The sequence below is a fragment of the Neoarius graeffei genome, chromosome 7 (genome assembly GCF_027579695.1).
Source record: "Neoarius graeffei isolate fNeoGra1 chromosome 7, fNeoGra1.pri, whole genome shotgun sequence".
Lineage (NCBI taxonomy): Eukaryota > Metazoa > Chordata > Actinopteri > Siluriformes > Ariidae > Neoarius > Neoarius graeffei.
This window is the reverse complement of record NC_083575.1, coordinates 47,067,881-47,082,003: the sequence shown is the minus strand read 5'-3', so window position 1 is coordinate 47,082,003 and position 14,123 is coordinate 47,067,881. Positions and strand designations below refer to the sequence as shown.

The 14,123-nt window shown below is 39.8% G+C and overlaps 1 protein-coding gene across 3 annotated transcripts in view; it reads right to left on the bottom strand.

Moving 5' to 3' along the window:
* Positions 1-14,123, bottom strand: part of lrmda (leucine rich melanocyte differentiation associated) — a 477,170-nt gene that overhangs the window by 145,898 nt on the left and 317,149 nt on the right. For all 3 annotated transcript variants that reach the window (XM_060925799.1, XM_060925800.1, XM_060925798.1), the window contains one exon: positions 10,261-10,387. In XM_060925799.1, coding sequence (XP_060781782.1) covers positions 10,261-10,387 — 127 coding nt within the window. The remainder of the gene's footprint in view (positions 1-10,260; positions 10,388-14,123) is intronic.

Below are 14,123 nucleotides of genomic sequence, written 5' to 3'. Positions count from 1 at the left end.
GCACGCCCAATTTCCAAAAAAAAAAAAAAAAGCTCAAGGCTTTCCAAGTACCTTTTCTTAGCTCTGACTCTGGGGAGGGATCCTAAATAGCATTTTCCAATTCCCTTGTTTTCTGCACATACTTGTTTAAACCCTTTATTTAGAACACTCACTCTCAAGAAATCCAATAAAATGCATTCCCAATTATGCTGTCCTCATAACAACAGCTCACAAAATGACCTTCCTGCTTTGCAGCACACATCAGCAATGCAGAGACACCAACACGAGCGAGACAGCTCATTTTCTACCACTTCCATTAATACGTAGTTTTGGGGCCACTGGAGCATGCGGGAAGGGAAAATCAATGCAGAAGAGAAAAGGATTTGCAACAGGCTATAATAAATGTCTCCTCAAGCTAAAGTGTGCACATGCTAAATATTTCAATACATTCGAAAACCAGAGTGTCATTTTAAACCAGGAGATTTGTGTCAAGGCAAAAAGAAAGTATCACCGTAATGGCTCAAAAACAATAAAGAAGCTTTCTGTTAAGCAATCTTGGCTTCGAATGCTCTGGATACAATTTGAGAGTCTTGGAAAAGGTCAAACTGTTCAAACGTTATGGTATTCATATTGTATTAAAGTGTTCTGGAGTTTGATGCAAACCATGTGGTGCTCCAGCATGTAAGGCCATAATGTCATGATTGAAAAGCAGCTTCAATCGTAGTCACACTCAATTTTAATGTGATTCAAAGCTTGCAAAAGTTCACAGAGACCTCTAAACGGTAGGATTAACCATTTCACTGACACACAGAAAGGAGTCGCGTTTAAGCCTTTCAGTAAATCTGCTGCTTTAACAAACACATTAGGCCAGAGAGTCCCAAACTTTTTGAGGAAACAACCCCAAATGGACATTATGAATTTTCTGTGACACCAATCCTTGTCCACCCTGCATTTGTTTTCCAGATTTATAATTTATGACTACTATAACTAGCGTTAATTGTGTCTATGAAAATTTTGACGATAAGTATACATACGGCGGCACGGTGGTGTAGTGGTTAGCGCTGTCGCCTCACAGCAAGAAGGTCCAGGTTCAAGCCCCGGGGCCGGTGAGGGCCTTTCTGTGCGGAGTTTGCATGTTCTCCCCGTGTCCGCGTGGGTTTCCTCCGGGTGCTCCGGTTTCCCCCACAGTCCAAAGACATGCAGGTTAGGTTAACTGGTGACTCTAAATTGACCGTAGGTGTGAATGTGAGTGTGAATGGTCGTCTGTGTCTATGTGTCAGCCCTGTGATGACCTGGCGACTTGTCCAGGGTGTACCCCGCCTTTCGCCCATAGTCAGCTGGGATAGGCTCCAGCTTGCCTGTGACCCTGTAGAACAGGATAAAGTGGCTACAGATAATGAGATGAGATGAGTATATATACTTATCCATTTGGGGTTGTTTGGGAATCTCTGGCCAGGACTGAGGTCCCATTAGTTCTTATCACACCGGTTCAAAATTAAAATTCTTTTGATTAACTTGCACATTTTTTGTCGATGTGTCTATATAATAAAAATAATATTTTACGGTGGCACGAAGATATGAAGTTTATCTTCTCGTTTGGAAAATTCACTCTTTCACTTCACTCACTCGTGAAATATACATTCATCACTTGAAGATAAATGTCATATCTTTGCGCCACTGTGTAATATCCTACACACACACACAACCAGGCAAAAGTTTGGACACCCCTTCTAATTCAATGATTTTCTTTATTTTTATTAATTAAAAGTCACTTCATGGGGGGGTGTCGTGGCTCAGGTGGATAAGGCGCCATACCATAAATCCGGGGACCCGGGTTCGATTCCGACCCGAGGTCATTTCCCGATCCCTCCCCGTCTCTCTCCCGCTCATTTCCTGTCTCTACACTGTCCTATCCAATAAAGGTGGAAAAAGCCCAAAAAAATAATCTTAAAAAAAAAGTCACTTCATGTCTTAAAGTAACGATGGATGTCGTTTCTCTTTACTTAGTTGAGCGGTTCATGACATAATACAGATTACTACAGTTGTGGAATAGAGCTATTTACTGTATGTTTATTATTTCTTATTTACTGTTTGATCTCAAACGCAAGAAATTGCACTAATTAACTTTTGACGAGACACACCTGTTAATTGAAAAGCATTCCAGGTGACGACCTCATGAAGCTGGTTAAGATAATGCTAATAGTGAGTAAAGCGTCATCAAGGTAAACGCTGGCTACTTTGAAGAATCTAAAATATGAAACATATATATTTTTAATCCTATTATTTATCACATACAACCCAAATTTTTCCCCCCAAATAAACACATTTCAATTTTCATTCTTGCAATACATTTTAAAAAAAAAGTTCAGACAGGAAAGCTTTTACCACTTTGTAATGCTGCTATTCCTTCTCACAACACTTTAAAGATGTTTAGAGATTGAAGACACCAAGTGATGAAGCGTTTCAGGTGTTACTTTGTCCCATTCTTCCTGTAAACTGGTCTTAAGGTCTGCAACAGTATGGGTCATCACTGTCTTTTTTTTTCCATTTAAAATTTGCCATGCATTCTCGACTGGGGACAAACACACTCTTCTTCCACAGCCATGCCTTTGTAATGTGTGCAGAATGTGGTTTTGCATTGTCTTGTTGAAATATTTCGTCTTTAGTCTGGAGCACACAGCGTCCGGTGTCCTGATTTTTCTGACCACAATACACATTTCCACTGTGTGATGGTTCATCACAGATGCCTCCAAGCCCAGAGAAGTCGACGGTACTTTTGGACCCAGTTAACATAAGGTTTCCTTTTTGCACAGTAAAGTTTTAACTGGCATTTATGGATGTAACTCTGTATTGTAGTGCTTGATAAAAGTTTGCCAAAGTAATCCCAAGGCCATGAGATGAATGACAGTTCTTGATGCTGTCTGAGAGATTGGAGATCATGGTTGTTCAACTTAGGCTTGTGCCCTTGCCCTTTACACAATCGTTGAATGATATTATGCACCATAGAGAGTGAAATATCCAAATCCCTTTGTATCTTTCTTTGAGAAACATTGTTTTTGTTGGCAAACTGGAGCTCTTCAACCCATCTTTGTTCCTCAAAGACACGGCCTTTCCTGGAACTGGATTTGGTACCAAATCATGATTCGTCACCTGTTGATGTCACCTGTTTCAAATCACATCATCCTTTAATTGTTTTACCTCATTACTAACCCTAAATTGCCCTGTCCCAGCTTTTTTTTTGGAATGTGCTGAAGGCTTGAAATGCAGGAATGGCTGTATATTAACAAATGAAATGAAGTTGACCAAACAAAACATGAAATATCTTGGGTTCATACTGTCTGCAATGAAATACAAGTCAAAGTAAATTGAGAAATCACTGCTTTATTTTTTTATTTGCATTTTCCATCCCAGGGCAGCACGGTAGTGTAGTGGTTAGCGCTGTCGCCTCACAGCAAGAAGGTCCTGGGTTTGAGCCCCGTGGCCGGCGAGGGCCTTTCTGTGTGGAGTTCGCATGTTGTCCGTGTGGGTTTGCTCCGGTTTCCCCCACAGCTCAAAGACATGCAGGTTAAGTTAACTGGTGACTCTAAGGCTACATCCACACAGCAAAGAGATTTTTTTTTAAAATATCGCGTCCACATGGGCAATGGATCAGTAAAATATCAGGTACATATTGCAACGCAACGCTTGCTGAAAACGATGCAATACACATGCCACACCTCTATGTGCGCTGTAAGACGGTCCCATCGGAGACACCAGAACAATAGAAGAAGTAGACGCATGCGCATAAACCCCTTCTTCTGTAGCATTAGCCACATAAAGTTTTGATTATTAATCAGTAGCGTAAAACGAAAGACGCAGAAAGAGGAATGAATGGGGGTGGATGGAAGCCGGTACGCCAACATTCTGATATCCTCCAGAATTCTTTAATGGTCTGGAATAAATTGAATGCTACATGTTGATGGATTACTTTGTTCTTCTACGCCCTTTTTGAGGAATGTATTGTCGGACTTAAACCAACATCTGAAGAGGTGAGATCGCTCCTTTTTTTTTTCCTATTTTTGCTGGCGGGATTGTTTTTGTTTTTGGAAAGCGCACGGGTGGTGCGCGGTTTGGTACTGCTTCCGCAGTGTTTGGACTAAAGACTCTGCCCTAAGGGCTATTCTCTCACTCTCTCTCACTCTCTCTCTCTCTCTCTCTCTCACTTTGCACCATTACACATTATTCACAGTGAAAATATTTTGTAAGCGCGTTTCATGAACCAAGTTATAGGATTTGTTGACAACTCGCATCGAGTTTGTTACACTTCTACCCGGCGTGAAGCACTGACAGTCATGTGGTTGTGATGTCATCGTAAACAAATCCGTTCTACTCATCCAGACGACTTCGCAACGGCGCTGTTGCCAGATTTTTCCACTCTGGAACCCGTTCTCAAAAGATTTCGTTTTGGGGCACCCAAAATGCCGGTGCCGTGTGGACGCCAGGCCGAAACGATAAACAAGTTTATCAGATTCACTTGAATCCGTTGCCGTGTGGACAGGGCCTAAATTGACCGTAGGTGTGAATGTGAGTGTGAATGGTTGTTTGTGTCTATGTGTCAGCCCTGTGATGACCTGGCGACTTGTCCAGGGTGTACCCCGCCTTTCGCCCGTAGTCAGCTGGGATAGGCTCCAGCTTGCCTGCGACCCTGTAGAACAGGATAAAGCGGCTACAGATAATGAGATGAGATGAGATTTTCCATCCCATCCCAACTTTTTCTGTTTTGGGGTTGTACATCCATATACACAGCATATTTCATAGTTTTGAAGTCTTCAGTATTGTTTTACAATGTAGAAAATAGTCAAAGCACAGAAAGATCTATAAATGAGTAGGAGTGTCCAAACTTTTGACTGGTACTGTGTGTATATATTTATTTGTACACTGTGCAAAAGTCTTAGGCACATGCAAAGAAATGCTGTGGAGCAAAGACTAACTGTTTCTACATGAAAACAAACTATAAAGATCAGTAAAAAGTAATAAATGAAACAAAGTAAGTATTTGTTCTTATGACTCTTTGCTTTTAAAAACAAAAAATAGTCTCGGCTACAACGTGTGCTGTTTTATAAAGAAATAAGCTGTAAGTTTTATTGAGCATGGAGACTTTTACTGTCACAGTTGCTTCTTATTTTTGCAGCAAAACCCAGCAGCCTTCGTTAAGTTTTTTTTTTTCCTGAAAAGTGTCTCTTATGTAATATGCTGCTTTCTTTACTGACATACAAACATTTAATTTTGTGCTGGAATTTTTATTTTTTTCAGTGTTTGGAAATCTGAATTGTTTTTATACTGACTCAATGTAGAAGTCATAAAATAAAAATCTATAACAAAGTTTGTAGCAAGAAAAAATAATAGGGTGCCCAAGACGTACGTACGTGTGTGTGTGTGTGTGTGTGTGTGTGTGTGTGTGTGTGTGTGTGTGTGTGTGTGTTACTCAGGGTAGCGTTTGCAATAAAACGTCTCCCTGTGATAAAACTCTCACATTCAGACAGCAGTAGAAAGCTAACAGAAACTTGCTTATGCCTTTATAATTTATATGTAAATTAACAGGGCATGCGCAAATTTCTAGCAGGTTATTTTTCCTGTTTGCATCACCGCAATATGATCACGTTATCCCGAATTTCACTATCATGAAATCATTTTAAGAAAAATACAGCAATGACAGTGTGCAATACACAAATAAAATAAGGCTTTAGATCATCTGTAGCTGTAATAAATAAAAGCAGCCTGCAGAATCAGTTTTAATTGGTGTGCTTTCTATTTTCTTCTAACAGGCTCCCAGTGAAGACACAAAGCAGGTGACGTTAACCATAGAACGCTTCCACAGCATCCGTCATTTTCTGATTACTTATTACATTGTTTTGTTGATTTAAATGTGAGTTAAATGGAAGTGTATCTTTTCTGTGAGACACAACTGACATCGGTGAGAAAAAGGTCTCAGAAATGCTTTTTTCTTTTCGCATCATCATCATCATCATCATTATCATCATCGTCATCGTTGTTGTTCCCAGCACTTTTCAAAACAAAGTCATGCCCATGCATTAGGTGCACATTAAACAGACTTTATTTCATTACGCAGAAAGGAAAACTTTGAAAAAAAAAATGTAACATGAGTTGCAGGATGTGGTCTGGCCTGTGTGTTTTTCATTTTCCACATAATCTATTAAACTACATTGTTAGTGGCCAAAGCATTCAGAGTTAGAAAGAAAAAAAACAGTATTTATGATATTACAAAAATAAAAGTTGCCAATAATGTCCCAGATTTATGTTTATCCATCCTTCACTTCTAAATAAGACTTCGCCTGCTCTACAGCTACAGCTCTCATACTCTGTGCACTGCGCTGAAGATGAATGGGAAATTTGTGAAAATGAAAGTGCTAATTACAGGCTGCTGTAACATGGTTAAAACCAGCATGTCTTTCAATGTAAGACACCCTGCTGGATGGAACATAAAAGCAAACACAAATAACTAATTATGCCATCATCTCCAGGCGTCTGTGCTCGGTGCTAGCTTGTCTCCGCTGCTTGTTAATTGGTGACCTGCACTATTGGTCAGCAGACAATCGGTGTGATGATGAAGCCAATTAGAGCTGGGGAATACACATGGCCCACAGAGCTTGTTGTGGCTGCCACATCATGTCTTATCTAATTCAAAACAAACGCTGGCATGACAGTTGTAGCAGGCACGAGCACGGGACTCTCTGACGTAGACAACTTTATCTGCTTCTCAAAATGGACCTCACCAAGGCACCTATTGTGCAGACAAGTGCACCTTCAGAGCATTAAATCAGAGTTTAATCCAGTTAAGTGCAGGGCACAGTGAAGAGACCTGATGTAGTTTTCTTCTATATCTGCCTCTCTTTAGGTATGTTGTTAAAATGGCTTTCAACAAAAACATGGATTGGTCCAAGCAGTTTCACTACTTTGTTAGATTTCAAGTGTATTGCTTTTTATTTATTTGATTGCGAGAACCCAACAGCGCATATATCATAAGTTGAAAAATCCACTTTGTGTGTTCAGGAGTGGTTTAGTTTATTCCAATGGAATAGTTGCAGAACACATCATTCCCTAATTTGTGACTAACCAACTCCAAACATGCCAGAATCAGACTCCGTCATCATAATGATTTGCCTTTCTCTTTCACGACTTTAATGTTGAATAACATAAGCGACTTCAACATCTTGAAACCAGACAATAACTGCCTGCCTCACTGCGATGATGAATGATCTGTTCCTTTTGCACTTTAGGAAATCCCGTGTTGCCTCACAAGAGCAGCCCCTGTCAAGAGACCGCTTTGTTCTTGCCAAAGCTACCACCATATTTACCTCTCAAATCCAGCACGCAGCTCTGGGGATGGTGCTGCGATAAAGCCGAAACCACAACATAAATATTTTAAGACTGCACAATTACATGGAATCAAATCTGAGTGAAGTTGTTCGTTTACATGCCCTGGAGCAGAAGGCATAAAATAAGGGGGGGTAAAATAAAAGAAATAAGATTAGAAAATAGTTTTTGAAGAGGAAAAATATTTGAAAAACAAGTATATGTGTGTGTGTGTGTGTGTGTGTGTGTGTGTGTGTACTGGATAATGTCCAGGGTATCCAATGTGAGGCCTACATGTGGTGTTGAAAGAGAACAGGACAGGAGAAGCACGTCTTCAAAGAGTCTAACAAAGCAAAAAGACTTGACGGTAGAGCATGAGTGCATATTAAAGAAAAAGTCCACTCTGAAACACATTACATCTGTGTATATTGAAATACCTGTGAGATGTGAATGATTTTGGTACTAACTTGCTGGTTCGTGTTGTATTTTAAGCAAGAGCTTAGGGGGACGTTACTAGCGCAGGTACAATGCTGTTTACTAGGGGAAAAAATTCAGCGCAACTCAAACATGTGAGAACAGTCAGGTTTAATAATTCAAGCCTAAAAACAAAAGAGCGAAAGCTTCTTTTCTCACTCGCCCTTTTTGCATTTAATTTCATATTAATGTAGAGTTAGTGGAGATGGCAAATGCTGAACTCCAAGCTCTAGAATGCAATGCAGCCACACAGAGTTGCTCTGAGTTACAGTTGAGACTGTATTCTTCGTGTGCAACCAAGTGACAAAATAGTAATGCATGTATCCGCCGCCATGTTGGATGATATACAAATCCAAAATGCCATCTCGTGCGAACAATAACTGTGATGCATCTCTGACTTTCTCGAAATACCATGATTCTATGGAGTCCTCTGCCAAGACAAGATTCAGACAAAAAGTTGAAATTTGTGGCTTTGACCCCGATATGTTAAAGCCATCCAATTATACAGAGGATTTAACCTCATTACCAGCAATTGAATACCCTGATATTGTGAACTCTCTCATTCTACAAATTTCATGGACAACCAATGCACAAATGAATTCTTATAAAAGCCTAGATGCCTACAATTTCTTTGTCTGGTTGGGTTGGTTGGTCGTCTTCTCACCAAACAATTAAAAGATGACAGGCTGCTTGTTCATCATTCTCAACAATCTTGAGAAATACCGCTCAAAAGTTCAATTTAATCAGCAGAAAACACAGCTTTAATTAGCAATGAACTCTTACCGGATATAAAGTGGTCACCACACACACGGGTGTAATTAGCTTTTTCCTCAGTTAAGTCCTTACGATGTATGTTTTTGAACCACAGCACACGGCGTTCTCTGGACAGCTCTTCATCTGTTTTGTCGCTGTTTTTAATTATTTTGGGAATTCTGAAGAACCGTTTCTCTTTGTCACAAGTAACATTATTGCCGCAATTATATCCCACACACCAAGTAGGCATTGTATTTCTTCTAAGGCAGTGAAATCAAAAGAAAATCACGAAGTATTGCAGCAGCTCACACGTGAAGCGCCGATATCTTGGTTGTTGTTGTTATCATCCAATATGGCAGACTTCCGGTTTGGAAAATGAGCGTGATGTCATGTGCACAGGAAGGATAGGCTCTGGCTCGGTTAGTTAGCGATTAGCATAAAAGCTGAAGGTTTGGAAGTCTATCTGTGTGAGACAAAGCCAACTCCGAATCTCACTGCAAAATGAACCACAGACATCACTGAAGATCAAATGTTAATTATAAAGATTAGATTGGAAAGGATTTTTCCTTTATAATGGGAGAGATTGTACTTTCTTACACTCACCCAAACAGACAGAAAGTCAGAGAGGTTATACAAATATACGAGGAACGACTAGTAACTGTTTGGACTTTTAGATTATCACACACGGTCTTCCTATGAATTACACACTGAGGGCGTATTCACACCTACGTTGTTTGGTCCGGACCAAACGACCAAACGACCCAAATTTCCCTTGGTCTGGACCTTTTGGGTTGGTCTGAATACAAACCACCGAACTCTGGTCCGGACCAAACAAGCGGACCGAGACCGAGCTGCAAGGTCGGACTCGGTCCGGACCAAAGGAACCCTGGTGTGGATCTTTTGGAGGTGTGAAAACAGACCGGACCTAATCCGACAGTTTTGCTTTTTTGTACCTCGGGAGCTTCCGTCGTTTGTCGAGCATTATGGGAAACAGAGTCTTGACACTCCACCGCAAAGTGCAAACACTGTTTCGGTTGTCAAGGGAACCTTACAACAGTCGTTCAGTCACCAGTGGTAGGCGAGTACAAAAAATGAGTAGGGGGCAAACGTGGGCCGAGGAAGAAACACGTACCCTTGTGGATATATGGGCAGATGTCCACATATCTGAGCTTTTGGAGAGAGCACACAAAAATGCCGACGTGTTTGCTGTATTTAGTGAGAAAATGAAGGAGAAGGGGTTCACACGCTCCCCAGGACAATGTCGGCTAAAAGTGAAAAACTCCGTCAGACCTACATTAAAATCAGGGACATTCTTTCAAAAAGTGGCGGTACTAGCGACCTAAAAAAGAAATTCATCTATTACGATGACCTGGATACTATTCTGGGGTCAAAATATAATTGAGGCGTGGCTTTGTTGACAGATTTTGGTCCGCTTACTAAAATGTACAGTGTGAAAGCGAACCGCACCAAAATGAAAAATAAAAAAAAACATTTGGTTCGGACCAAAGCAAGTGAACTATCGAACTATCCTGGTCTGAATACACCCTGAATTACAAAACTAAAGTGATCTTCCAGCTGTTTCGCCAAAACCTTGAGTGTAACTAATTTAGTACATTTAATACTGCCCTAAGGCACAGAATCAGCCTCAGCATCATGGGTATTCTGTTATTGTAATGAAAATGAAAATAAGTACACACAGACCTGTTCAGTTTTGGGCCTGACCACCTTCATGAATGCGCCGCGGGCCTCGGCCTCCAGATGTTCTCTCTGAGTCACTCTCCTGCTGTCCAAGAACTTCAGGTTCCTCAGTTTATGCAGCACAAAATACCTGCACAACATGAAAACAGTCAACAATCCTCTTCACATCATTTACTTCGAGTTAATATCTTAAACAGGATGCTTGTGATTGCTTTTATACTCTTCGCAATTTAGTCATACTAAATGTAGATTATTAACAAGATCAACTGTGAGCTACTGCTCACTTACAGTACGTATCCCCCCGCACTCACTTATATCAGAATGCAAGCAATCGAAGGAATAGGACACTTATTATGAATGTTGACTTCCACAAATAATTAACCCTGAAACAAGTAAAGAGCGGTGTCTCTCCCCAGGGATTTCAAATAGCATCCTGCTAAACTGTCATTTTGAAACAGCGTTTTGCTTCTTGAAATGGAGTCAAAATCCACCCTATACGTTTCGTAAATACATTCAGTCGGTAAACAGGAAGTCGATGTGTGACAGACCTGAAAACGGTATACCTGGTACAGAACCCCAAGCTGAAGCTCAGTACCAAGTAGCTATGATTTGTGGTTGCTGAGAAAAAGGGTGTTTCGGATGGACGGAGATACAGACGGACGGACAGAGGTAAATAAATCAGTACACCCTCCCCCTCCTTCACAGCGGGGATATAATAATAAAAATCCAACATTCAAAACATAATGAGTCAAAGACCAACCCGAGCTGGATATATTTCCAAGCGGCAGATTCCAGTTTGGCAATTTTATTAACAGCATTAAAAAGTGAAAACCTGTTTACTTAGTGTTAATTTAATAGTGATGATATTTGTAAATAGAAAACAATCACCTTCACAGTGGATAAAAAAAAAATAAATTAGGACAGCATATATAAATAGATTGGAAAATAAAATACGTAGACCTCATCTGTCAAGCTGTCATTGCTATAACATTACAGATGTCTTCTTAAGCTTTCACACACTCTCTGTCTTTCATTCAGAGGCAGAAAGTGACATGAGATAATAATACGAATATGGAGATGACAACAGAATCTTTCACAGGCTGACTGGAATGGTAGAAGCAACATGTCAAGATTAAGCTTGAGAGAGATAGAGAGAGAGAGAGAGAGAGAGAGAGAGAGAGACGGGCGGGGGTGGGGGTGTGTGCAGCTGTGTATATAGGCAGCAAACGGATCCAAACTGAGTTCCTGTACACAAGCCAGTGATGAACTCATGATGATGATGATGATGATGTGACGATGATGGAAGAAGGTAGCAACCCCATGCCTCAAAAAACCCCAAAATTTCAGCTTGATCTTATTTAGACATGTTTGGAGCAAAATCTAACTATGAATGTTGCGTATGTGTATCAAAACTGAGGATAAACCTTTATTTGCTCTTGCAGCGCTTCATAATATCTGGACATATTAAATATACTGCTACAGTTATCATTACACATGTACAATCAGCACAAACCTTCATTTAATAAAACCTAAATCGCTTTAGGTAACGTATATATATTTAACACGCAGGTGTTTCCTGATTATTCTGTAGTGTTTTGTGGTGTTTAAACAGATGGCTGCCTCAGCTGCACTTTCAAACACCTGAAGCCATATTGATATTAACTTTCGGTTTTGAAAATATACACAGATTTTCAAAGGAATTAAATGCCGCTAATGCAAAAGGTGGAAACGTACTGAAGTGCTGCTTGTAGAAATTAATCCTGAGCCTCTTAGTTAAACTATGATGAATGAGTAGGAAAATAGCAGTAAAATCTGCCTATTCATTTCATTTGGCTAATTAAAATATGTGGTATGCAGTGTATTACTGTGCCACTGCCAAGGTTGCTTTATTTATTTTGAGATGTATGCAGTCCAAGGTCAGTCCTGCCATGACCCCTGCGCTCAGACATAACCTCTGTATCATGGTCAAACTGATGCTATGTGACACATAATGAATATTACATTGCAGATCCACACTTGCTGTCAGGATGGCCTTCCCAACACTAATTGAAGCATGGAGGCACTGCAAGTAAGCGGCGCCTTTTAGGTTCATCTGTACCGTAAATGATTCCTACCGAACACAGTGTCAGATAAAATGCTCTTAAGACTGGTACAGACAAAAGAAGGTATTCTCTTCCTCTCCTGCGCTCGCTCTCTCCCTCCCTGTAGCCGACAGGGTTTCATGTTGAAAAGCTGACAAATGGTGGTAACATAGCGTGGCATTGCACTCCCATGGGCCCGGGCTTGATAATGAATGCATCGTTTCATCTTGTAAGAAAAGAGACCAAACACTCGTTGGTGGTTATCACAATTCACACATGAAATCGATTTTGCAACTCATTGCAAAGGAGGAAAGAAAGGTGAGGTTGAGTACCTTTAAGAGAAATGAGCTCATATCTTTTGCCTGTGCTGGCTAGTTTAATTTATGACATTGTGCAACATCCATTTAGGCAAAGAAAATTTATTGGAGACATTCCTGAGAAAAAGAAGCTTTTGGAGATTAAGTAAAAACATCAGCTATAATCTGTATCTGACTCTAGACGTGACCGTCACAATGTCAAAAAACTAGTACAATGCAATACGTTTTTTCCCTTTTCATAAAAATTCATTAAAAATGTCAATTTGAGCTGGACTGAGAAATACTAACAGGTCAGAAGACGTATTTTTTATTTGGTATGCCAATCTTTTTTCACAAACTGCTTGATTATGATAATCCAGAAGGAGGGTTAGAATATTGGTGTGATCATGTGTTTATATCAAATATGCCATATATAAACAACTATTCCAATAAATCGCCTGGACCCCATGAGGAAAACTGCCCCTTTTTTTTTTTACTGCAGCTTTTTATTTAAAAGAAGAAAAAAAAACCAAATAAACAAATAAAAATCCCTAAAAGAGGCAGACTTTAGTTACTGAGGTTAAGATTAGGGTTAGATTAGGGTTAGCTTGCATTAATAATTATGTAAATGGAAATACAGTAAGAAAAACGTGTTTGGATGGGATTTGTCAGGGTAAACAAACAGCGTAATCAGGTGTAATACCTATACTACTGTAAAACTATTTAACAGTTATTCCACAAAATCGAGTCATACATTAGCTGACAGCTAATGAGGAGCGTAGCACCGAGTTGGCTATAAGCCATGTACGACGAGATTGAGTGGAATAACTGTTTTATTCGATCCACATTCACTGGATTTTGAGAAACAGGGCATTCTTATTTTTAGGTTTTTTGCAAATTCAATAAATAAAAACTTAATACAAAATGTCCGACAAAATCATTTCTGCTTAGAATGTAAGCAAACCGGCGAAATGACAGTAGCAATTTGTGAAAAATGCTATAAGAATAATTCTTGAAAAAAAAAGAAACGTTCTTACCATCAACTACTTTTATTCCATATTTTGTTCCTTTTTTTTTGTATTTTTGGGGTTCTTTTTTCGAGTCCAGTTTTTATTTCGTCCTCAATTGGGTCAGCAACGTTCCGCCATTTTGTTTTTCTCTACTCACAGTATATGAGCTGATAGCCTAGTAGTAGAGTAGCTAATCATAGCGCACAATTGCTCATATCCAGTGAATGTGGATAGAATACACACACACACACACACACACACACACACACACCAAATGTTTCCATGAGAATAGACATATCTGAAAGTCTTGATGTTGAGGGGACATGTTTTTGATTCCCACCTGTTTTTGGTGAATGAAAACTGCAAATTTCATTTGTTAAAAAGTAACAAAAAAAAAACTAAAATAGACATAAGGCTAGAGTTTTGTTTATACATAGTATTAATTAGCTTAGCTGTGTGTGTGTGTGTGTGTGTGTGTG